Source organism: Prionailurus bengalensis, chromosome B1, assembly GCF_016509475.1.
Source record: "Prionailurus bengalensis isolate Pbe53 chromosome B1, Fcat_Pben_1.1_paternal_pri, whole genome shotgun sequence".
In the NCBI taxonomy this organism is placed as follows: Eukaryota; Metazoa; Chordata; class Mammalia; order Carnivora; family Felidae; genus Prionailurus; species Prionailurus bengalensis.
In genome coordinates, this window is record NC_057344.1 from 176,329,907 (window position 1) to 176,355,914 (window position 26,008).

At 36.1% G+C, this 26,008-nt stretch overlaps 1 protein-coding gene across 2 annotated transcripts in view; it reads left to right on the top strand.

The window, feature by feature from the left end:
- ARAP2 (ArfGAP with RhoGAP domain, ankyrin repeat and PH domain 2) overlaps positions 1-20,808 on the top strand; it is a 179,653-nt gene extending 158,845 nt beyond the window's left edge. For both annotated transcript variants that reach the window (XM_043572810.1, XM_043572811.1), the window contains 5 exons: positions 3,609-3,691; positions 4,765-4,800; positions 6,736-6,799; positions 12,126-12,260; positions 18,580-20,808. In XM_043572810.1, coding sequence (XP_043428745.1) covers positions 3,609-3,691; positions 4,765-4,800; positions 6,736-6,799; positions 12,126-12,260; positions 18,580-18,963 — 702 coding nt within the window. In that variant the 3' untranslated portion in view covers positions 18,964-20,808. The remainder of the gene's footprint in view (positions 1-3,608; positions 3,692-4,764; positions 4,801-6,735; positions 6,800-12,125; positions 12,261-18,579) is intronic.
- Positions 20,809-26,008: the final 5,200 nt, after the last annotated feature.

Below are 26,008 nucleotides of genomic sequence, written 5' to 3' on the forward strand. Positions count from 1 at the left end.
TTAATGGTGTGAAAAAAAAAACAAGTGGGGGAGGGGGCCATTAAAAGTTTCATGCACTAATAAGCAAACTCCTTTTATTGCAAGAATAATTTCTTAAACACACTAATTTAATTGGCTTAGTTAAAAACTTTGTTTTGAATTATAGTGCCTGAGTAACACATTAGAGACTTCCTTACAGCCTAGTATATTGAGCTTTTTGAAGAAATTCTCCAGAAAATCCACATACCAAAAAAGAGAATTGTTATAAACCAACAGTAAAGTTACATTGCCAAATGAGATTTCTTTTTACAGGACTTTCCGTTAGTATCCTTGCAGTTCCACTTTATGTATATTTAGTTTAAAGACTGAAACTAAAAAAGCTTCTTTCCACCATTGCTGACTTCCACACAAATTCTGTCATTAGTGGCATAAAGTAATGAGCTTACATGTCAGGAGTGGCTTGAGAATCAGTTGTATGACTTCAGACTCTCTATTGCCAAAAATACTTCAAAATGTAGGCAGTCCTGGCCCTACTGATGTCCTGTATAAACTAAGACTACCTGCTTCATCAGATGATAATAGCGAACATTGATCTCAACCTGCAACTCCCATTTTCCCCATACTCCTGGAATTACTGCCTCTCACCCTACCTGGCTGCTTCCGTTGAGACAGAGTCCAAGGGAACAGGAGTCTCTCAACCATGAGGAGGGACATTCACCTCAGTTGCAATCTAATGTAGTCTCTGACAGAGGTGGCCAGGAAGCTCCACTACTATATATAATTACTGAATTCTCTTTGCTTTGACTCCTTCCAACATGAAACAGTTACTGCTTTAGAAAGCTACCTCACTGCTCTTTATTAGACTTCAGTGTTACACCTTAGCATTCAGTAAAGTAGCACACTACAAAAAAGTACCCCAAAACCAGTCCTCAGTCAGAATTAAAAGACAAAATACATAAACTACTAGAAAATGACCTCAACAAGAAGTCAGGTTTTTATGAAGGAAACTACAGAACTTCACTGATAGAAATAAAATGTATGTAAAGTCTGATATTTATCTATAGGTTTAATGTACTTGTTTTCAAAATCTCAAAGGAATTATTTTTAGAACTTGACAAAAATGATACAATAATCACCTCAAAGTGTAAACAGATAAGAATATTTGTAAACATTTTGTTGATAAAAAACAAAATAGTGTAGTATTTTGCATCCAACTGTCATGGTCTACAATAAAACTAAAATAACTTAGATAATATGATCCTGGCATAAAAATGAACAGAGATAGCAGTAGTATCATAAAGTCAGGTAATTAAGAATTAGTTTTGGGGGGCGCCTGGATGGCTCAGTTGGTTAAGCGTCCAACTTCAACTCAGGTCATGATCTTGCGGTTCGTAAGTTCTAGCCCCACGTTGGGCTCTGTGCTGACAGCTCAGAGCCTGGAGCCTGCCTCGGATTCTGTGTCTCCCTCTCTCGGTCCCTTCCCTCTCACCTCTCTCTCTGTCTCTCTCTCAAATAACTAAACCTTAAAAAAAAATTAAATATTATTTTTTTTAAATACACCATCATAAATGCATATCTACAGATTGGTTTCTTTAAATAAGTAGGGCTGGGATAATTGTTAAATTTTTTTAATTTAAATTCTTGTCTATACTGTATATAAAATATATATTCTAGATTAACAAAAGAATTAACTTTAAAAATAGCAGTGCTTCTCATTACATGGCCATGCAAGTTAGTATTTGTCAGCTTTCAAGTTGAGATATAGTTAAGAAAGTTCAAAAGGAAAAAAACCATATACTTGACTCATAATAATAACCGTAAACAGCAAGCAAAATTATTGAAAACAATTTGTGTAGAATATTCCATTTAAAAAGATAAGGCAGTTTTTTTCTTTCTTTCACATATAGAGAAGTAATTCAAACAAATATGTAAAGATAGATAAATTGTTGACCAAATCAAAAGTAAAAATTGCTAATGAATGTACATACGAGTGTGTGTTTAATTTGAAGTAAATGTACCCTATCAGTTTGACCAGAATCTTACTCCTGTTCTTAGCCTTTGACCCAGTGATTTCATTTTTAGAAACCTCGCCATAAAAAAATATATATCCACAAATATATAGTTTTTAAATGATCTACCATGATGATAATAGCAAACATTGATCATAGTGACTAGGAGTAAATTCATCATGGCCTTATCACTACCAGACCACTAGTCACCCAAGCATTCTTCCTGATAATCTTCCTGCTTGTTTTTCCTTTATGCTTTTTCTGTATTCTCCTGACCTGTTGTCTCTATGGAAGGTGGTTTATAATTTTATAAACATATTTTCCATCCTTTACTTTTCAGATTCGACTGCTTTCATGAAGACTTCATAGTAATATGTTAACTTGTGTAGAACCTAGTACTAATTTCAACTAAATGTATTTTGTACTAAATTTCAGCCAATATTTGCGAAATGGGCTTTTGTGTACTGTCTTAGAATTCTTACGGTTTGTCTATATTGCTGTGTCTCTGAAGCAATATGTTCTAAGTCCATAATAACAGCAGCTGTAATTTATTGCACACTTTTTTTAATGATGATTACTGGACTAAACAGTTTATAGGCATTTGTCTTATTTAATCTGTAGAATTATCCTTCACAGTAACCCTTTCCTTAGTCAATAATAACCCTGTGAAATACTCACTATTTTTATTGTCCCTCTTTACAAACAAGAAGAGTAGAGAAAAGTAATGTGAGGTCACAAACTAAGTAGCAAGCCAGATTTGCACCCAGATTTCTATGATCTCAAACCCCTTGCTCTTAGCTATAAATGCTATATGCCTAACAGTTTAAAATAAGAGATTGCCTTCAGAATTTTTAGGATATGGGGAAAGCATGTGTTAATAATTATTCCTGTGGCTGTTACCTTTATGAAAGCTATGTCAGGTTATCCAAGGATGAGTATTAAAGTGGGTGTGGTTTGGTAGAAGTTATGATGGTCTGTGTTCAGGATTTTTGAAAAATAGTGGTTACAGATAATAAGTATGTTAGGATGTACATGGAGAATAATTGATTGGGTGGATGTAAATTATTTTAATAGTCTGCTTTCATGAATTGTGAAAAATTCTATTAATATGGATACTTGAGATAGTTCAATATGTACCCATCAGGGTTCACAGTATGTTTTCCTTCATTCTTAAATCCAAAAAGTACAGAAGGTCATAATGCATTTGGCGGCAAAACGTAACATGAAAGTAGTTGCCTTAGTTATATGAATACAGGACACTGCCCCAGGTAACACGATGGAATTATACCATATAATGCATGTTGTGGTTTTAAAATTAAAAAAAAAAAAATTGAAAAGTAATCAATTCTGATATATATCTGGTCCCAGATATTTTGAATCAAAAATTGTTTTTGTGTATGCATATATACACTTCTGTAAATGTACATGTATATCCAAAGTTTTCTATTTAAATCTATAACATTGTAATCAGAACAATCTTCATTCAGTAAAAACTTGGTATTACATCCGTAAAACATTGGAGAAACTAAACAGTTCTAAATCCAGTCATTAATACTCCAGGAAAATATAAAGGTATTTTGAAAATCCATTTAATTACAACTTACTTTGTTTTCCTTACAGAGTAGTAAATATGAGAAAATGTTTTCCCTCAGTTCAATGAAGTTTTATCTTGGAGTGAAAAAGAAAATGAAGCCTCCAACAAGGTAAAGTTTGAAAGGGAAAGGTTTTTGAAGAGTAAAAGCTATAGGACTATTTGTCTATTTAAGGATTTGGAGATCAGAGGCGTTAATCAAGCTTTTTATAAATTAAGCTTTAGACAAAATCTTTGAGCTGTCACAGACATGGCAGGGGGCCTGTTGCAGATCAAGGGAAATTATGTGGGCAGATAAAAAAGCCTGTTTCCACTGCAGTCAAACCCCTTGGTGATTGCATCTCTGCTACATAAAGCAGGAAATCCCCAGAAGGTCCTGTCTGCTGAAAAACACATCAGTTTTTCTCCACATTCTGTTTCTTGATCAGTCTCCCAACCTGGGGACTTAAGGAATGTTCCAGGAAATTCTACACTCAGGAAAACAGCCTCTTGATGCCTAGCTATGTAGTTTGCCCTTTTCATTTTGCCAAATTTGGTAGTAAACCCACAGCACATAGGTAGCCGAGAGCGAGTGGACCCCACTTATACAGTGTCCCCCTCTTCAGCATTTGAATCATGCCAGCATTTGGTTTATTCCAATACTTCCCATCACAGTTTAATTTGAATTGCTAATTACATTTGCAAGAATACTTTTCTTATGAAACATCTTAATGAACTGTTATGTGCTTAGTTTGGGATTCTGTTTCTGAAAATTTTCTCACTTTTGCCTACATGCTTAATTCTAAACCCAGAACATACACCTGTATGGCAGTTGACATTTTCTTAATTTCTCGCAATATCAATAAGACAATGTATAGATCCTCTTATTTTGGCCATTTTCCTAGACATCTGTCCTTCCTCAGCCAAGAGTGTCTTCTGAGAGATTTCCCCACCTTCCCAGAACATCATATAAGACTCCTTCCCTCTGTCTCCCTTCAGCGTATTTAAATTTGTAGCTGAACCCTTCATTGATCATCCACCTCTACGTCAGTCATACCCACTGAATCATCCCTCGTGGGTATCTGTTCTATATTGCACATTGCCACCATTAAATATCACCTCCTTAACATCTAATCCTTCTTTTAGTTTTGTACAGTTGATCTTTTTTAATATGTATGTTTATGTGTTTTTTCCCATGTGATTTAGTTGGGGATTGACAGCATATTCCGAAAAACATCACTGGTAAGTTAACTGCTGGCAGTTTTTGGATTCGAGATATTGATAACTTTACTAAACAATGTTATTGGCAGGTAGATCTACAGATAGGAAATGTTTCACCTAAGTGAAATTAGGTTGTTGTTTTTTTGTTTTGTTTGTTTTGTTTTTAAGTATTTTTAGTCTGAGAAGAAGAAAATAGATTTGCTTCAAGCTTTAGGTCCATTTCAATCCTATGTGTCCTACCTGCCAGTGCCTCTTAAGAGAAAATATATCTGATTTCTTCCTAGTTCTTTTATGAGTGTGGAATCCCAGCTTTTATGGGATAAGCAGGCGGAATTCAGTTTCATATGAAGGAAAAGAACTAGCCAAAACTGAGTATAAAAAAAAAAATCTTGGCCTCAAACCATTTCTTTCCATATATGTACATTTTTCCATTGATCTCATAGGATCTAGCCAGTCTCCCTAGAGACTGTACTGGATGTCTCTTTCTTCAGCCCTAGCTGTGTCTGATCAATCACTAAGCCAAACTGGATCTGCCTCTTAATTATCTCCCTTGTCAGGCCACACCTTCATTCATCTGCATGGTTTTATTCTAGTCATCCTAAGTGTTCTTCATACCTCTAATTTTATTTTTGTTTTCTAGAATATTCTGTACCCAACCACCAAAGAGGCTTTCTAAATGTGTTGTGTTTCTTTCCTGCATTAAAGCTCTTCAATGAATCCTATAGCTAAAGGATACCGTGCAGGATTGTTGGCACAGCGTTCCATGAGCTTCATCTCCCAAGGCTTTCCCTTTTTTACTTACTGATAAAGCAGTAATCTGTGATTCACCATACATCCCTTCGTCCTTCATCTCTACATGTTCAGTGTAGATAACGCCCTTACTGAGCCTTCTTCACACTATATGCTGCTCCCATACCTCCCACTCCCATCCCCTTCCTGCTAATGTGGTAGACACAACCGTCATTCTTTCAGATTACAGCTCAGATGCCCCAAAAGTCTGATAACTCTCCCCTCTAATCGTTACTTATTTCTTCTTGGCATCGATAGTATTTTGCACACATGGGTGCAGAATTATAGAGAGGACCGTTTTTTTTGGACATGGCAATGGAAAGGGACAATGTCTTTATGAGAATCTAATGAAGGAAGCATGAAATTTTTACAAATTTCATGTTGACATTTTTTCCCAAATTGTTTTTCATACAGGAATATAAAGAGTATGTAATTACATTGAAATATCCAGGTCATTTTAACAACACTTATAAAAAGAAAATTTTCTAAGAAAACTTTATCGCATCCCCAGGTGTGCTCTTTCTGTATTTGTGTCAACAATACTTTCTCTTTTTCTCACTCTGCTGTAATTTATTTGTTTACGTGCCTAGCTCCTCTAATAGAATGTGTGAACCTTGAGGGCAAGATCTCTGTTTTATACAGGTTTTCAATAAAAGGTTACTGAGTCAGTGTTATTGGACATGCAGTAGTAGTTTTTCATTTGGTTCATTTTTCACAAGTCTTGCGGGTATTAAATGTTTATAATCCTAATGATGGAGACAGTCTAAGCCTTTTTACAAAGTATGCTTTTAAGAAAATGTGCACATATTTTTCGTCTTACACTCAGAGTTTCTGGGGGAAAAGATGTGTTTAACATCATGTACATGAAAAAGTAAATGACAGTGACCTTTCTGCCTTTCCAGAAATATTGCCGATCATTCTTCAGCAGTTACCAAAGCCTGTAGCTGTATTTTGTTTAAACTAGCATATTTATACTATTATTTTGATATTGCACATTTAACCGAAGCCTGAAGCAACTTATACTGAAATACTCCCATTTTGATTGTATTAAGTCATGAATCAGGAGAAACCCATAGAGGCTTCTGATCATTTAATAACCAAACAAACACACTGGAGAACAGTCTTCTGGCTTTATGAATTATGTATTTTATAAACCTTGTTTTACAGGCACATTTGTTGTGATAACTTACAAACTCAGACGGAGTGGATGGCCAGTGTCTTTATCGCCCAGGTACGAAATCTGTCTCAGCTCTCCAGCCAAGTAGAACGACTGCTTGTAGGAAATGTTAGTGGGATTTCCAAAGCATTTTTAACAAGAGTCTTATGTGTATACTTTTATTTTCTCATTCATATGTTTTTTGAAAAATTTGGTTAATGCTTATTTTGAAGGGGAGGGGCAGAGACAGAGAGGGAGACACAGAATCTGAAGCAGGCTCCAGGCTCTGAGCTGTCAGCACAGAGCCTGATGTGGTGTTTGAACTTAAGGAGCCATGAGATCATGACCTGAGCCGCAGTCAGATGCATAACCAAGCGAACCCCCCGGGCGGCCCTCATACGGTTTTTCAAACATATGAGAATCCAGATTGATCCATTACCCTTTGAAAGAGAGTTACTCTCTTTCTAGAGGCTTCTTTTTTGGTGCTCCAGCAACTCCTTACCTTTGGAGAGGTGTATTGCTTCAAGATGGTGGTGTAAGAAAGAGAGACCTGTTTACCAGAGTCCCACATTCATCTTCATTTAGAAAAGCGTGCCTCTTTCCTCTTGTTCTCCCCATGGCCCACCTACTCCCCCCACTCTAGCCTTTCCAGAAACAAGGACAGGAGCCCACATTTCTTTAATACTTACTCTGTGCTGGATACTTCAGAAAAGCTAACTCTTGTATTCTTTGTAACAAACCATGCAAGACGTTGCTTATAGATGTTTGCTTAGCACCATACAGTTTAGTAGTTCAAACCCAGGAGTGCCAGAAGCTAATACCTATACTCAGTTCCCCATTTAGTCTCCTCTCTAGAGGAGGACTCTGTCTTTGTGAGAAGGGTTAATAGTCTCATTAATAGGATTGGTTTTCTCCCCACTACCTTGTCTGGCTGAATTCCCAGCAGTGCTTCCCATAAGAGCATTGAAATTCACTGGTAACGATTAAATTGCCACTCTTTATTACTGAGGACGCACTTCCCTGTTTCTCTTATAAGTGGGAAGTTAATTCACCCCCAAATCTGGCCCTTACTTGTTTTGAAAACCATTTTCTGTGTTCATTTAATTTATTAACCTTTCCAGTGGTTAATAAACACTGCTCTTCTCAGTCTGACGCTGAGGTTACTACCTGAAAACACATAGGCAGGAAAAGACTTAACTTTTTAGAGATTTTTCCTCTTTTTTGTGCCTTTTTAGAAATTCAGATACTAAATCCTTAAAAAAAATGTAAACTAGATTTGAAGTGTTTTAGTAAAATTGGGACCATAGAGTCAAAAGTATTACAGTGTCTGTGGTACAACTACTCTGATTTGTTTTTATGATAGAAGTCACTAGACTCTGTGGTTGAAAATCAAGGTGTAAATAGCCAGAAAGCAGAGGTTGCTCTCATGGACAGCTTATTCCCCCCTGCCTCAGCTATCCTTCCTTTTCCTGGCCTTAGGGATTCAGCCCAATTACTTTTCCTCTGTTCTTTCCACTGTTTAGGATTAAGGTAAACAAAAAGGCCTTCTTGGATTTAAGGATTTAATGGTTCACCTCCACAGGGAGGCAGAAAACTAGCCAATGTTGTTTTATACGTGTGTGTGTGTGTGCGCGCGCGTGTGTGTGTGTACACATATATGTTAACACACACACCAACAGTTAAGTTCTTCTTACAATGAGTTCTTACTGGTGTGCAGAATACTTTTATAATATCCATCCCCATTTTCACTCCTGCTTCAAAAGTCCTTTAGATTTCACCTGATGTGTCATTCTCAGAGAAACTCTCCCTGATCTTCAGACCAGTCAGATCTCAGGCTAGAGGAACCCTTAGCATTCTTTACCTCAGTTGTAGCATTAATTAGAAAGTACTGTGTAATTAGATTTTTCATATCTGCCTCTCTGACTAAAATGTACACTTGATGACAAGAAAGGCTCTGTCAGTCTTACTAGACCTAGATGTATACTTGCACCATAGAACCCAATCCCATTTACAAAATACATGCTTAGGTAGTATTTCTAAAATAAGACAGGGAGAGAACATAATTTGACAAAATTTCAAATAGATATTAGTGTGATACAATAATAAAATAAGCAACAGAAAGGAGAGGATGTGACTGGGTTAAGGAAGGGCACTAACTAGGAAATGTTCTCAGGAAAATGCCTTTCTAAACAGGTGACAGGTATGCTGACACCTGTCTGAAATTAGGGAGCAGGTAATGCAGGTATGCAGGAGTGGGGAGAGTGTTCTAGTATAGGAGCCAGCAGGTGCAAGGTCCTGAGATGTGGTCATAATCTTTGTTCCATGAACATCATGAAGGGCTGTGTGAAGAAAGATATGAAAGATGAGGAGGGTAATAAGCAGATCATATAGTCCCAGTTTATGAATTTCCTCTACCACTACACTTCCAATATCCCCTCCCTAACTCACTGATGATCAGTTCACTGATTTTAAAAATTACTAGTAATCATTAAAGAATTTCATTTTTCTACTAGGAAATCTACCACCTTCCCTGCATCTTACAGCCACATAAGTGAGGCTCCCTTCTCTTACAACTATTTCTTCTGATTACTAAGAACTTTTCTCTAGTCATAAGTACTCAGTGTGCCATACTATATGGTCAATATAGAGGAAAGGTGAGAAATAATCTTCAGAGAGTGAGGAAGCCAATTGCCCAAAGTAGAACTTCAACTTAATGCTGAGTGCTTACTTGAAATTTAAGGTTAAATCTGAAGTGAGATGAATCTATAAGAGGGAGCATCTTTCTCTCTTTCTTCATTGGTTGGTAGGCTCTCTCATAAAGCAACTAGAATTGGGTTTAACCAGTTTGGGGGCCTTGCCAGGCAGGGATGATGAAAGGAAGCAGCACAGGATGTGGAGATATTTATAAGGAGGTGAGTATCCTTATAGACTGTGAAATCTAAGACGGACTCTGAAGGAAGTGGAGGGTAATGTGGAAAGTAGAATGATGGTAGAGACAGTAGAGAAGTAAGAGAATGGATTTGGATGTCTTAAGGAGTCTAAAGGGGTGAATGAAGCTGAATTAAGTTGTAAGAGATCGGGGTCAGGAAGAGAGAGAGGCAGGCTCACCTCACGTTCATTGCAGCATTACTCACAGTTGCCAAGGTATGTAAATGACCTACGTGTCTAAGGACGAATGGATAAAGAAAAGATCCGTGTGTGTATGTATATGCTCCCCCACACACATTCAGATATTATTCACCCTCAAACAAGAAAGAAGTCTTGTCATTTTTGACAACATGGATGAATTTGGAGGACATTATGCTGAGTGAAATAAGCCAGACAGAGACTGCAAGTATCACTTACGTGTGGAATTTAAAAATGAAAGTTTAACTCATAGACACAACAAAGTGGTTGCTGGGTGGGTAGGGAGAATAGGTGAAGGTTTACACACTTTCAGCTATAAGATGAATAAGGTTTGAAGATCAAATATAAAAAATGGTCACTGTTGATACAGTTAATACTGTATTGTATAATTGAAATTTGCTAAGAATAGAAATGAATGTTTTCACCAAAAAAAAAGTGAGGTGATAGATGTATTAATTAACTTAATTGGGGGGAATTCTTTCACAATGTATACATATATCAAATTGTCACATTGTACATTTTCAATATCTCACAGTTTTGTCAGTTATACCTCAAGGCTGGAAGGATGGGGAAAAATAGCGGGAGACAGAACTGAAGATTTTGGGGTGTGATCACTGGTTATAATAATGGAAGTATGATCCTCAGCCATGTGATCCATCAAGTGTAGGACCTTTAAGATCGTTTATAGAAAACTATGAATGTCATAATGATATTACTCAGATACAGTGTTTTGTACTGTTGGGGAAAATACCTCTTGGATCCATCTGATAAGAACTAGTTAGCCAGTACACAGAACACTGTGTATATCACGTCAGAAAAAGCAAGACTGTGTTTGCTCTTGATTTCTCTATCATTTAACACATGTACTATATAAAGTGTAAGCACAATCCATAGGGTTAGTGAATTCCTTTCCAGCCAGTTTTCTTTTAGCTTTACATGTTGGGAACATCCCAATTATATAATATCAAAATTATTTTTACCAAGTTTAGGGCTTTGACATAAAAATAGCATTATGAAGCTTGTAACTTTCTTTCTGAAATATTTTATAATCTGCCATTATAGATTTGCTGAGCCAAAATAAACACTTCACTAAAACTCAAGGGTAGATCTGATGCATATACACTCAGTCTCATAATAAAGATCGGCACTGTAGGATCATTGAAGATTAAATGAGATTTTATTTATATGTAGTATCTATGTTGTGAGATTATATACACTGATAATCACAAAGTCTGGTGTATGTCCCTCAATATAATCTTGCCATTATATATGGGTACACAGCAAATACTTGTTGAATCCTTTGCTATAAAATACATTAAAATACTAATTGAAATAAAAGGCAGGAATGTGCTGAATCTTAATAGAGAGAGAAAAAAAGAATAGGTTTTAGCTAGACAGTTTACCAAAAGGCTTTCATTTCAACAGAACATCCATAAAGCTTATCATTTTATAATTGGTATTCTGTAGTTCTTTCATAGATTGTTGTCTGAAAATCAATTTCCTTTTGCCAACTTCTGGAAAGTTAATCTACCCTGAGGAGTAGAAAAATTCTTTAAATATTTTTCTTTTATATGCATATCTGATGGATTTATCACTCAAGAGCTTATATTTTTACCTGTGGATATTTCTCCCCAATGCAAAATTAATTTTTCTCCAGTCATATCTATAATTGCTCAGTTGGCCAGAATATGTAGTCAATAATTTGAGAACAAATGTGCCATACTCGGTTGTACAATGATTTTCAGTATAAATGTCTGTGTGCAAGGTAATTTCTTTGGAATTCAATCAGATGAAAAAGTAACATTTTTCAAAAGGTCATAAAATGAGGCTGATGTTTCTGATGGCCATGCCTTAGGTTGATTTGAGGTCTATAAGGTCAAATTGTTTTTACACTAAAATTGTCTTTAGTAGAGGGAGAAAATATGTGCATAGTTACTTTGATTACAGGGCCTAGAAAAATAAATAGACAAGTGTGTTATTTTTCTCCCACAGAGATTTGCCAATTTCATCAAATATTTTCCTCCTTTTGATTTGATTAGTAGTACATAAGCCATGTATTTGAAACTTTGAATGGAGACCTCAAAGTTCTGTTCACTTAAGAGTTTTACATCCTCAAGCGATGCTGCTACCAGAGTCAACATCATAGTTACAAATGGCATTCTCATGGAAAGCAGATCATTTGATTTGAAAATATGGAAAAGGAGCCAAGTAACTGTAACATGATCTACTACATAATAAAATAACACACCAACAGCGAGAAATTGTGTTTCCACAGCATGAAAATGACATATTGCCACCAGCTGGAAAGGAACGAAAACGTTCTATAACCAAAAATCCCAAAATCGGAGGTTTGCCTCTAATTCCAATCCAGCATGAGAGAAGTGCAACCCAAGCCAGGAAAAATATTGAGGTAGGTTCAGATTTTATTTGTTTTATATTAATTATAACTTTGGTTTTCTTATGTCATAAAATGATTAAGTACATTATTTCTTTGGCTTCAAAAACTCAACAGTAATCTTTGGAAAGCATGGTATACAAATCATATCCTGCAAGAAAACATTATGTATGAATAACCCTATGCTCCTCTTTAAGTTTCATATCTTAAGTTTTCTTAAAGAGTTTTAATAATGTCATTGGCAGGGCAATTAAATATGCATAATACCACTTACTATCTGTAACATAGGCAACTTTAAATATGTATTCAGAGGTCCACATGGTAAAATTTCAGTCTCAAATTAGTCATACAAGTTCACTTCTAACACGTTTAGGATGAGCCCAGGGCCAATTATGTCTGGATCCATAGTAACTATACTTTCTAGTAACACAGTCAAATGCCAGTGGTTTGGGAACTGATGCGGTGTCGCAGTTAATTTAAGGAACTGCAAGATGACCCCTGAGCATCAGTAAAAATGATGTGGCATCTTTCAGGACAGCGGCTTTGTTCTCCTCACCTTGAGGGGCAGGGGCGGGGAGAACATAAGTAGCATCAATCTTCACTTGAAGTTTAGTCTCTTCAGGAAAGGACATGAGCTGTTTGCACTTAAACCTCATTAGATGCTTTGGGAATAATGCATATTTCAGTGCTTTAGTTGAGCCCCTCCAAGCAAAAAAAAAAAAAAAAAAAAAAAAAAAATATATATATATATATATATATATATATTATTCAAGCCTAGGTTTGGGACTGAGTGGTTTGAATCTCTCTCTTAAATTTTAAAAGACTAAAGCTATTTTACTTAGTGATAAGATTTAAAATTTTTTTCTATGTATATCTTTCCTTGAACATTTATCCCAATGTAATATTCCTCTTCACTAAAAGATAAAAGCTTTGAAATAACGGTTTATTTCCTTCTGCACTTACATTAAAAAAAATTTTTTTAAGCGTTCTGCACAATTATGGGTTCCTAAAATAATCTAGAATTTCAAACTTCTAAGAGTCCCATTTCCCAGGAACTCACATTAGGAAACAGTTTAAACAAACAAGACAAACCTGTTACCCCAGCTTCTTCTGACATTGCCTTGGGATGAGTTATGGAGCAAAGCAAATCAAAAGACATTAACCAATATCCAGTATAGGATTAGGATGATGACTAAATATATAGTATAATAATTTGTTAACTATTCTCAAATCCAGAATTTCAGAGACATTTTTTTCTTTTTTATCATACTTAAGATCAGAAAACTGATAAACTCCAAACTATAAAGATCTTGTGATAAGCTCTTAAAATAATTCCATGAAATACTAACTGCTAGAAAATTTATGAACAATTAAGCTAAATTAACCTTTTTATAAATTTTGCACACGGGGTGATTCAACAAATTTGGCAGAGAAAGATTTTAAATGCTCTAGTGTTGGGAAAACATTGGAAGTTTAAAAAGCATTAAAACACTATTAATAGAAATTGAAAATTGCATATGAACCATTAAAATGTTTGTTACAGAATTAGATTCATGTAAATATTTAAGAAAATACATTTATAAAATAATCACTTTTGGTCCTTTGTTTTAAAAATGGAAAATGGCTTAAAATACTGCTAAATAGGATATATTCATAGTCACATCAATGGATGTACTCAAGAACTGTTTTTCAAACAAGGTGTTGGCAGATTGGCAAATTTGGTGCTTTGGCCATTTGGTAATGCCCCATTTCATGTCTTGGTTTCATGAGGTTCTATTGAAAGTTGGAGGAGAATACCTCACTCAGGCAGGCAGTCATCCTGGAAAAATCCACTTCCAAAATTAATTGAGTGAATTAGTAGTGAGCTAGCTGAATAAGCCAGAGAAAGAAATGGGCCAAAGGAGATCACACACGAGTGGCAAACATGGTACTTAAGAATGCACATACCACAGGGGCCCCTGGGTGACTCAGTCAGTTGAGCATCCTACTTCGGCTCAGGTCATGATCTCATGGCTCTGTGTTCACAGCTCAGAGCCTGGAGCCTGCTTTGGATTCTCTGTCTCTCAGAAATAAACATTTAAAAAAAAATGCACATACTAGATCCTACCTGTGATTTGGCTACCTCCGGAGTTCATTGTACTCAGCCTCTTTATCTGCAAGCATGTAGGGATAATAAAAGGCTCTACCTCATATGGCTATTGTGAGGATTCAATGATATCATAGTTGAGAATTTATTAGAATAATGCCTACTACATAGTTAACATTTGAATCAAAAGAATAAGGAACTTGGAAGACAATATGGGATAATTGTTTCAATAAAATTTTTTTAAAGAATATTTGTAAAACAAATAATGAGCAATGAAGAATGATGAGCAGTTCAAGCAGGAAATGGTGATCTAGAATCTTACCCATTAAACACTTCTATATAGATATTTTTCCAGGGAAGACTTGCAGATTGCTAACAGACACATGAAAAGATGCTCAGCATCACTAATTATCAGAGAAAGGCCAATCAGAGCCACAATAAAATAACCCCTTACACCAGTCAGAATGGCTAGTACCCAAATAACAAGTGTTGGTGAGACTGTGGAGACAAAAGAACCCTGGTGCACACTCCCCTGTTGGTGGGAATGTAAATTGGTGCAGCCACCATGGAAAACAGTATGGAAGTTCCTCAGAAAATTAGACATACTGTCTAGTAATTCTAATGTGTATTTATCCAAAGAAAATGAAAACATTAATTCAAAAAGATAAATGCCCCCGTGTTTATTGAAGCATTGTTTATAATAGCCAAATTATGGAAGCAGCCCAAGTGTCCATAAATAGATGAAGTGTTATGTATGTATACAGTAGAATATTATTCAGCCATAAAAAAATGAAATCTTCCATTTGCAACAACATGGATGGACATAGAAGATATGGTGCTAAATGAAACAAGTCAGAGAAAGACAAATGCCATGTGATTTCACTTCTGTGTGGAGTCTAAAAAACAAAACACGGAAACCTATCCATAAATACAGAGAACAAAGTGATGGTTTCCAGAAAGGAGGAGGGTTGGGAATGAGCAAAATGGATAAAGGGGAGAGGGAGATACAGGCTTCCAGTTATGGAATTAATAGATCATGGGAGTAAAGGCACAGCACAGGGAATGTAGTCAGTGATAGTGTAATAGTGTTGTAGGATGACAGATGGTAGCTACACTTGGGGTGAGCACAGCATAACATAGACTTGTCAGATCACTATGTTGTACACCTGAAACTAATGTAACATTGTGTGTCAACTATACTTCAATAAGAAAAAAGTCTATATTGCTCCTTAATTTTCCCTGGGTAATAGATGCCAAGTAAGTCTTACCGTGGTTAATATTTATTTATAAACTCCCAGTCGTATCCCTATGCTGGTTGGCCATCATTCTCATTCATCTTTCATCTTGGGGGAGGGGTATTTTGTTTTGGTAAAATATACGTAACATAAAACTGTTCATTTTAATCCTATTTAAGTGTAGTTCAGTGGCATTAATTATATTCACATGGTGCAAACATCACAGCTGTCTCCATATTTTAACGTAGTCTAATGAAACTTTGGAATTAAGCTAGGTACTAAATATTTCATCAGTTTTTAGAGCAGATGAAATGTATTTCCCTGAGATATATAAGCATAATTTTTTTTTCACAAAATTCCAAGTTATAAAATATATTTGTGAAAATATTTATATTCAGCCTGAGTTTGTATGTTTTAATTTCATGTCTGGATTGAATGGAATTTAAGAAAATAAAAAACTGTGTTATATATTTGAAAAATTTTAAACCTTTATTCAATATTCGAAAAGTTAGCAATCATATCCTAAGTATAGGCACTATACTGGGTTCACATTCAGTGAACAAATCAAAACCCCCTGCTTGCATTGAGTTAACTTGGTAGCAGGGCATTCGGATAATCACACGAGTAAGCACTGTGGAGAAAGAGAGAGAGAGTTGGGGAGTTGTCTTTTAAACATAATTATATTGAGTGTCTCTTCCATTTATGCTACTCAGTGTCACACATAATACCAGATTAACATTTCATCTAGTTTCAACATTCATAACTCAAATTCTCCTTCAGATATTTGCTTTTTAGGTTTTGCACCTTTTACCAGGAAACTTTCAAAGACATTTCTTCAATTCTTCTTGTGAAAAGAAAAATAACTTTTTTTTCTACTCCACCTACACTCTGATCCAGTTTGTTGGGTATCCTTCCTTGTTCAGTGGCTCCACACTGCCATATGCTTGATTGTCTGTTGTTTGTTCCTCTGTCTTACACTTTATTCAGTTGTTGTGCTCTGATAATCTGCAGTCAGATGCTCTACCCCTGAGCTATATCCCCCAACTCTTTGATGATCTGATGAGAGTTCTGTATGCCAGAAATTGCCCAGTCACAAGACATCCTGAACACTAGTTAAGAAAGCACGCCTTTATAGTTCAGCGAATGAAAGTGTGCTCTAATTCTCGGATCCAAAAGTGAGTTTTAATATATAAATATATATTTAATATTATCAATTTATATTTAATAATATTTATATTTAATAGGAATATATTTAAGTTATATATTAATACACATTAATTTCAGTATTTTCAGAAATACTGGATCTGCAGGATTCTAAAAGACATTGTGTGGGAGGAAGGATTTCACTGGTCGGGTATTAGAGGAGGAGGAAAAGAGCAGAAAAAGAAGTCAAACATATTTCTCTGCGACAGACCTTCTCAACATCTTTAGTATACTAATATGTACTGTCAGTCTCAAAGAGGGGGCTGTAGTACAAGCATAGGGTGTATTCCCAAATCCTGTAGCCACGTACATGACACTGTAGGAATTACACATATACCAACATATGACACATTTAAGCAGAAATGAATTGTAAGAGGCAAGTTTGAAATGAAAGTCAATACCTCGGCCACAGCAACTTCTTACTAGACTTGTCTCCAGAGGCCAGGGAAACAAAACCAAAAATGAACTATCGGGACCTCATGAAAATAAAAGGGTTCTGCACAACGAAGGAAACAACAAAACTAAAAGGCAGCTGACAGAATGGGAGAAGATACTTGCAAATGACATATCAGAAAAAGGGTTCCTATCCAAAATTTATAAAGAACTTAAACTCAGCACCCAAAAAACAGTCTAGTGAAGAAATGGGCAAAAGATATGGACACTTTTCCAAAGAAGACATCCAGATGGCTAACAGACACAGGAACAGATGCTCAGCATCACTCATCCTCAGGAAATACAAATCAAAACCATAATGAGATACCACCTCACACCTGTCAGAATGGCTAACATTAACAAATCAGGAAACAACAAATGTTGGCAAGGATGCGGAGAAAGAATTCTCTTTTGCACTGCTGGTGGGAATGCAAACTGGTACAGCCACTCTGGAGAATGGTATGGAGGTTTCTCAACAAATTAAAAATAGAACTACCCTGCAACCCAGTAATTGCTCTACTAGGTATTTATCCAAAGGATACAAAAATGCTGACTCAGAGGGGCACATGCACCCCAATGTTTATAGCGGCACTATTGACAATAGCCAAATTACGGAAAGAGCCCAAATGTCCATTGACTGATGAATAAAGAAGAGGTGGTATATACCCATACATACATACATACAATGGAATATTGGCCAACAAAAAGAATGACATCTTGCCATTTACAACAATGTGGATGGAACTAGAATGTATTATACTAAGCAAAATGTCAGAGAAAGATAAATATTATATGATTTCACTCATATGTGGAATTTAAGAAACAAGACAGATGAACATAGGGGGAGGGAAGGAAAAATAAGGTGAAACTAGGGAGGCAAACCATAAGAGACTTAAATACAGAGGCCAGAGTTGCTGGAGGGGTGTTGGGTCGGGGGATGGGTTAAATAGGCAGTTGGCATTAAGGAGGGCACTTGTTGGGATGAGCACCGGGTGTTTTATGTAAGTGATGAATCACTAACTGCTATTTCTGAAACCATTATTACACTATTTAACTAACTTGGATTTAAATAAATTTTTTTTAAAAAGGCGATGAGAGTCAATCTGAATAACCTGAGACCTCTTTGAAGCTGTAATTTAAGTGTATGTTAAAATGAATTTCCATGGTCTACCTTTCATTTGATTTTATACCTGTAAGATGACTGTATTGATCTCTTGGTCAGTGAATTCTGACATGCCACTTGTGTCAAAGTAAAGTTAGAACCTAAGTCACAGAAATAAGCTCAAAATAAGAAGCATGCACATTTCTGTGGAATGTGTTTTCAATGTAAATTGTACCGAATCCTGCTTTCTCCTGAGATGTTGTATTTTACTTTCAGAGTGCGAGAGCAGAGCTGGAACGGCTGAGGCTCAGTGAAAAGCGTGACCAAGAGCTTGGGGATGGCAGCTTAAGGGAGAGAGCCTCCATGGTGGCCCAGTGCCTGGAGCACAAGGACGAGAAACTTCGAACCAGAACCAGAAAACATCGGAGTTTCAACTGTCTGGAGGACACGGAGGCTGAGGTACTTCACGGGCAACAGAAAAGCCAGAAAGCCCTCAAGACATGGAGGAAACCGGAGGACAGCAATGGCAAAGCTGTTTTAGACTCTGATAGTAAGTTACCATCAAAGGTTATTGAAGAACTCAGCCTGGTTCTGCAACGGACAAGAGCCCTTCCAAAAGACTTACAGGATGAGCAGGTCTTGCAGAAAGAGATAAAATAGTTTTGCAGATTATTTTTTTGTAATATTGTATACAGTGTTTGCGTGCAAACCAGAAACCAAACAGTAATTCATGGTTTGTGAGATTTGTCTAGCTATACATAAGCATTTAAATAGCATTTTAAAATGTATATGTACATATGTGATAAGTGTAAGATTATGGTTTTTTTGGCCTGAACAAAATTTGTACCGTTTAAGTGTATTAACCTTGTGTAAGAAGGCATTGGGTTACTGTGAGTCAGCCAGGCTTTTACAGTAGTTGTCTGTTGAATGGTGTAATATATGAGCAGAAATCTCAAACTGTACTGTATTGTATAAAATGTTTTAACTGAAGCCTATGAAATTATATGTATCACATTTTGCACTTTGAGAAACCTTGTATATTAAGTTACCATATGTTTTTAGGTTTACATAGGGTCCACCATATGGAAAAGAAAGGGAAGTTGTAAAGAGGAAGGATTTATTTTAGTGGCGGCCTAAACTTCATTTGGAGTTTTCAAATGAAGCAAGAGTTAACAAAAAACCAAGGAGGTCCATTAAGATTCATTCTAGTTCACTATGGACCAGAACTTATTAATGAGGAACTGCCTGTTAAGAAAAAAAGTCTAGTGACTGCTTCCCAAGGTAATGTTCAGCCAACAAACACGAATCATGGCACTGGCCACACTTACTTATGGTGTTAGGGAACCATCCACGGTGTGCATTCACTACTCTCCAGTTCTTTGCAGGTGGCTGCTGAGAAGAAACTTAACACTGCATTGAAGACCTGGCATGGTTGCCATTTGCACTGACTGTTGCTGTGTACATTTTTTAAAAATTCCTTACTGTGGATTTTGTACAAATTCATTATCACAGGGTTTTGTTACTGTGTTTTAATTTTTTTGTCATTGCTTTACCTTGTATTTCATTTCTTGTTATTTTAAGTAAGGTTGTGATCTCTTTCTCCACAATGTTGTAATTAACTGGAAGTATGCAACATATGGCCATTTTAGAGTGGGGGATAGTTTACCCCGCTTTTGGCAGCTACCAGTTCACATTTAATCAGGTCTCTTTAAAAAAAAAAAAAAAAAAAAAAAAAGTAGTCTCCTCCTGTGCCTAATAAATGATAAAGCCCTCTGTTTTTTGCCTCCACATTAGGGTCAGCTACTGAGTTGGTGGTTTTCCTCCAACAGACGATACTGTCTAAGTATAGTTCACTTTAGGGACAGCGCTTTTCATCCATTTCCTAAGAATTTTGTTAGGTCTGATGAGGTTTGATTAAAGTTATCTTATATAGCTAGGTCTTATTTCAGCCACTTACCCCCCTTTTCAGGGTCGTCTTCAGAATCTGTTATACGAAAGCCCATACTTTTGTGAGTCCGGTCATTGTATAGGAATGTACTCTTAAATACTCTGAATTTCTTCCTTGTAAAATACTGATCACTTCTATTTGGTGGTGATAAAATAGTTTACCATGGAGGTGTGATATTTATTCTTTAAATCTGTACTGATTAGAATTTTTTTTTTTTTTTAAAGAAACTGCAGGTCAGTTTATGAAATAGATGGCAGCGCTGGGGAGCCTTCATGTAAAGCAAGAAATCATGGTACTTAGGAAAAAAACCTAAAACTATTATCCCTAATAAATTATAATATTTATGGGATGAGGCATATGGACTATAATTGACCATGGGAAAGTATCTTGAGTTTTTTACCTGCCTTCTCTGAAGATTTTTGAAACTTGAGCTTAGAATCAAATAGCTCTGTTTCCCTTCCTTTCCTGTATGTTTGTCTCCATTTTTCAAGAGTAAGATAAGGGCTAACGATGACATCTCATATTTTGAATAAAAATTCAGTTGTTTTACAAGTTCACTTGAATGTGATTATTTTCTGAAGTTAAAGATTATTTAGAAATAAATCTGATCATCTTACCTTTTCTCTTTTTTAATCATTTGAATTTATTATATATACTTCAAACAAGCTTTCATTTTTTCCAAACATCATTATGAATATTCTATTATTTTAAATGATTAATATACACAGATGTGACACAAACATATTGATGGTCCTCTTTCATTTCTATAGCCCTAAGATTAATTACGAGGCATGGATTTTAAATATTTGACCTCTAAACAAATCACTACCTGACGATTTATCCAAATGGCATTGAGAATTCAGAACTAAGCACAAGTAATTGAAGCAAAATATGACTTGTGTACATTAATAGCTGCCAGTTTGTGTTGTTTAGAGGACAATTTATAATTCTAAAATACACATAACTGTATATTACAAAAGGAAATATTTTGAAAATGCATCAAATTTATTTGAAGAGATTGTACTGTTCAGATATTTTCATGTTTGCTCAAACTTTTGATAATTCCTCTGGAGAAAAGATGATTAAACTTTTACCATCTTATGGGACACCCTGGTACAGCATACTACTCTTGATCTCGGGGTTGTGAAGTGTGAGCCTCACATTGTGTATAGAGATTACATTAAAAAAAAAAAAAACTTTATCTTAAAACTATCTGCACCAAAACTTTGATAATTATCATTCACTCATCAAAAGATAGAAAGAATTAGGGGCACCTGGGTGGCTAAGTCAGTTAAGCATCTGACTTCAGCTCAGGTCATGATCTTGTGTTCCATGAGTTCAAGCACCGTGTCGGGTTCTGTGTTGACAGCTCAGAGCCTGGAGCCTGCTTCAGATTCTATGTCTCCACCTCACTCTGCCCCTCCCCTCCCCTCCCCTCCTCTCCTCTCCTCTCCTCTCTCTCTCTCTCTCTCTCTCTCTCACAAACATTAAAACAAGAAGAATTAAGTTTATAACGCGAACAGTTTCCTGTCATGTGTACGTTTATCTCTAATCATTTGGAAATGCAAAGCACAGAAATGAATATTACAGGTAACGAAAGTTTATCTGTTTTATATCTGTTATTTTTATTGCAAATGTTCTAAGCTAGTATTGTGTATTCCTATCCTCTCTGCTATGGTATCATATGTTGAATGTAAACTTAATAATTCAGATAACTCTATAGATTTAAGACCTTTTATGAATTATAGGATCCGTGTTCAGAATCTAAATGTCCTTATCTGAGAACTGGGAATAATACCTATCTGGTAGGCATTTTGTGATGACTAATTTTATAAATAAATAAATATATATATATATACATATATATATACATATATATATGTGTATGTGTGTATAGACATACACACACACATCTATTGCATAGAGGTTTAATAAATATTACTTATTAACGTATTAGTTTTTCTAGCTGTCATTTGGTTCAAGTTCTGAGGCTTCCTACTGGTTTCAAATTGCCTCTATCAATGTTTTTTTTTTTTCCCTTCTCTTTTAAAAGATGCACTAATACAACAGATTACCATAGGTTGTGGGCTGAATTGTGTTCCTCCAAACTCCATATATTGAATCCCTAATCCCCAGTACCCCAGAATATGGAATATTTAGAGATGAGGCCTTTAAAGAGTTGATTATTAGTATGGGCCCTGATCAAATCTGACTGGTGTCCTTAAAAAAGGAAATTTGGGGGCGCCTGGGTGGCACAGTCGGTTAAACGTCCGACTTCAGCCAGGTCACGATCTCGTGGTCTGCGAGTTCGAGCCCTGCGTCAGGCTCTGGGCTGATGGCTCAGAGCCTGGAGCCTGTTTCCGATTCTGTGTCTCCCTCTCTCTCTGCCCCTCCCCCGTTCATGCTCTGTCTCTCTCTGTCCCAAAAATAAATAAACATTGAAAAAAAAATTAAAAAAAAAAAAAAAAAAAGGAAATTTGGACACATGAAGAAACACCAGGGGATGTATGTGCACAGAAGACAGACTGGGTGAAGACACGGCAAGAGGCCAGCTTTCTGCAAGCCAAGGAGAGAGGCCTCAGACAAAACCAAACTCTTTAACATCTTGGTCTTAGACTTCTAGCCTCTAGCACTGTAAGAAAAAGTCCTATTGTTTAAGCTACCCAGTCTGTCATATTTTGTTAGTGAAAGCCCTAGCACACTTTTATGTTAAATAAAGATGTCAGATAAACAGAATACTTACAAGTATTGGTTCTTACACTCTTGTTCCCCCACATCTCAGAATATCTTGGTAACATGACATCAGTGTAATCAATACAATGTAATATTATAGCTATCAATGATTGATGGAGGATGAGAGACCATGTGGAGATGTAACTGCTTAGAAGTCAGCTAGCAAGGTAACTTAAATGCTGAAGTAATACAGCATAAACCATTGAAATTTTTCCCAGCAAAATTATAGCTTGGGCCTGCTTGTAAAGATTCAAATTCTATGACATCAAGAACACTCTTCCTGCAGAGATGATGCCAACCCTTCACATACTTGAAAGAGAATACTGTGAATCCTTTCAACGAACAACTCAGATCTTGAGTTCAATAACGGGAGTATTCACTAGACTAGGTAGAGACATAAAGTCATGTCAACACAGATAAGCCAAACCATAATCCTGCCTGAGACTGGATCAAAATTAACCTTCATCAAATCAAAGTGACATGTGTATATCATTAGAGGGGATCTCATCTTCCCTTCCAGCAAACTGTCTCACTTACCACCTTTTTCATCCCCTCCCATTTTCTCTCTGAACCCTCTTCATTCAGCCTTCTGTTCCCTGCCATTTACCACAACTGCTCCCGGTAAGGTCAAAACAACCTCATTGCTAATTCAAATGGTCACTTTTCAGTCATTTCAGTCATCGTACCTGACCTTTCACCATCTGTAGCATTTGACACAGTTGGTCATCCCACCTTTGTGAAATATATTCTAGCATTGGTCCCCATGATATTTCTGTCATGTGGTTTTCGTCTTCTTCACTAGTCAGTCTTGGATTCCCTAATGGATACTCATCTCTATATAAATGAATTCCTAGAGGAACCCATCTAATCTCATAGCTTCAAATATAGTACATATCCGTGTCTATCCCATACATTTAGTTCCAGCCTGGACCTACCCACTGAGCTTCTGACTGTAATTTACATTTCCACTGAGTGTCCAGCTGTCATCTCAAATACACTATATCTAAATCTCTTTATCCTTTCCATTCTACCCTCTTCTGCCCTTCCCAGGACTCAGGTACAGACAGATTAAGCAGATTATTCAGGTAATGATAAGCAAAGTTGGCATTTGAATGCAGGCAGTCTAGCTCAAAAGTCCACACTTCTCCACTCTGCATTAGATTGTTCAGGCCACTGACCTATCTCACCTGAAAGATTACAAAAGATTCAACTTTTCTCACTTGTACTATGTGGAACAAATCACAGACTAATCTTTTTAAATATAAGAAAAGCCAAATTAATCTTCTTAAATATAAAATAGTCTCTCCTACCAACCCCTGAATAGGTTTCTATTTCTGTTAAATGGAATGTAATCTATAAATGGAGACCCTGGAATAATTGGTTTCAATGTGCCAACTGCTACTTCTGTCATCTCACCAATCCTCGCCTCCCTCACTTTGCTACAAGCATACTTGTTCCTCAAAATCACCAAACATGAAAATGCTTTAGCTTTGCAGGAACTATTCCCTGTCAGCACACAGTCCAGACATACACGTCTTACCTTCATTTATGTCATCAAATAGCTCCTTACCAGACAGACCTTCTCTAAACATCCCATATAAAATGGCATCATCACTTTCTATCCCTGTATCTTCTTAACATAGGAATTCATCACCATCTAACAATGTACATATTTATTAGTATATATTTTAAGTGTCTAATTATTTACAGTAGAATCTGTCAGTGTAGAATCTTAGGTCATCACTATATTTCCAGCACCCAGAACAGTGCCTGTACCATAGTCTATAGTCACTAGTGAAATATACAGTAAACAAATGAAGTCATAGCATAAGGAAATAGTTTGAAGAAGAAAAGTCATCCCACCAAGAGCTAGGAACAATGGATTAAAAAAATTTTATAAAGTCTATTTCTGAAAGCAGTAGGAATAAATGTGCCAATATTCTCAGGAAGTAGGAACATTCAAGATGTGAGCTGATATTGTACAGCTTCTCTTTTTCTGGGGCTATTCACAGAATCTATGCATAAGGAAATAAGTTGAAAATAATCTGGTCTTTGATCAAGTTGAGAGATGCTTTTCACAGAGAGATAAATCAGCAGAGATTTTGGACTCTTGTATAGCTAAGGAGGCAAATTTGGAGACTCAAGGGACAAAAATCTCAGGAAGGGAAAAATAAAAACTGACTATAGCTGGTTTCCCCTTTTAAGACAACTTACTGAATAATGATGCCTATGGCAGTAGGCTAATAAGCTCAGTGGGAAGTCTTCTATAGCAGAGTTGAGTTTTTTGTAGGCTTCTAGTACTAAGAAATCAAAGATTCAAGTTTATTTACTATCATGGAGAGTTTCCCTTGTGAACATACAAGCTCCAGTTGGAATCCTGAGAGATCCATATGGTCAGAGCAGGTATGAATTGGAATCTTAACAGAACATGGTCAAAACTGCCTCACGAACTCAATTCAGTTTAGACCCTGATTGGGTCAAGATTATCATCTTCCTCTACTAAAAGAGGAAAACAAATACTCTCTGAAGAAATATATTATGTAGAGCTTCAAAAAATCTTTTCACCATCTGGCATAAAATAAAAGGCATCCACCCTTCTGGTACTAAAACCAGATAAAGACACTCCAAAAAAACAAAAAAACAAAAAAACAAAAAAACTACAGGCCAATATCCCTGATGAACACAGATGAAGAAACCCTCAACAAAATAGCAAACTGAATCCAACAATACATTAAAGAATCATTCACTATGATTAAGTGGGATTTATTTCTAGGAAGTAAGGATGGTTCTATATTCACAAATCAATCAACATGATACATCACATCAGTAAGACAAAGGATCAAAACCATATGATCATTTCAACAGATGAAGAAAAAGCATTTGACAAAGTAAAATATCCATTCATGCTAAAAACCCTCAACAAAATAGGTTTAGAGGGAACATATTCAACATAATAAAAGCAATATAAGAAAAACCCACAGCTGACATTATATGCACTTGTAAAAAACTGAGAACTTTCTCCTA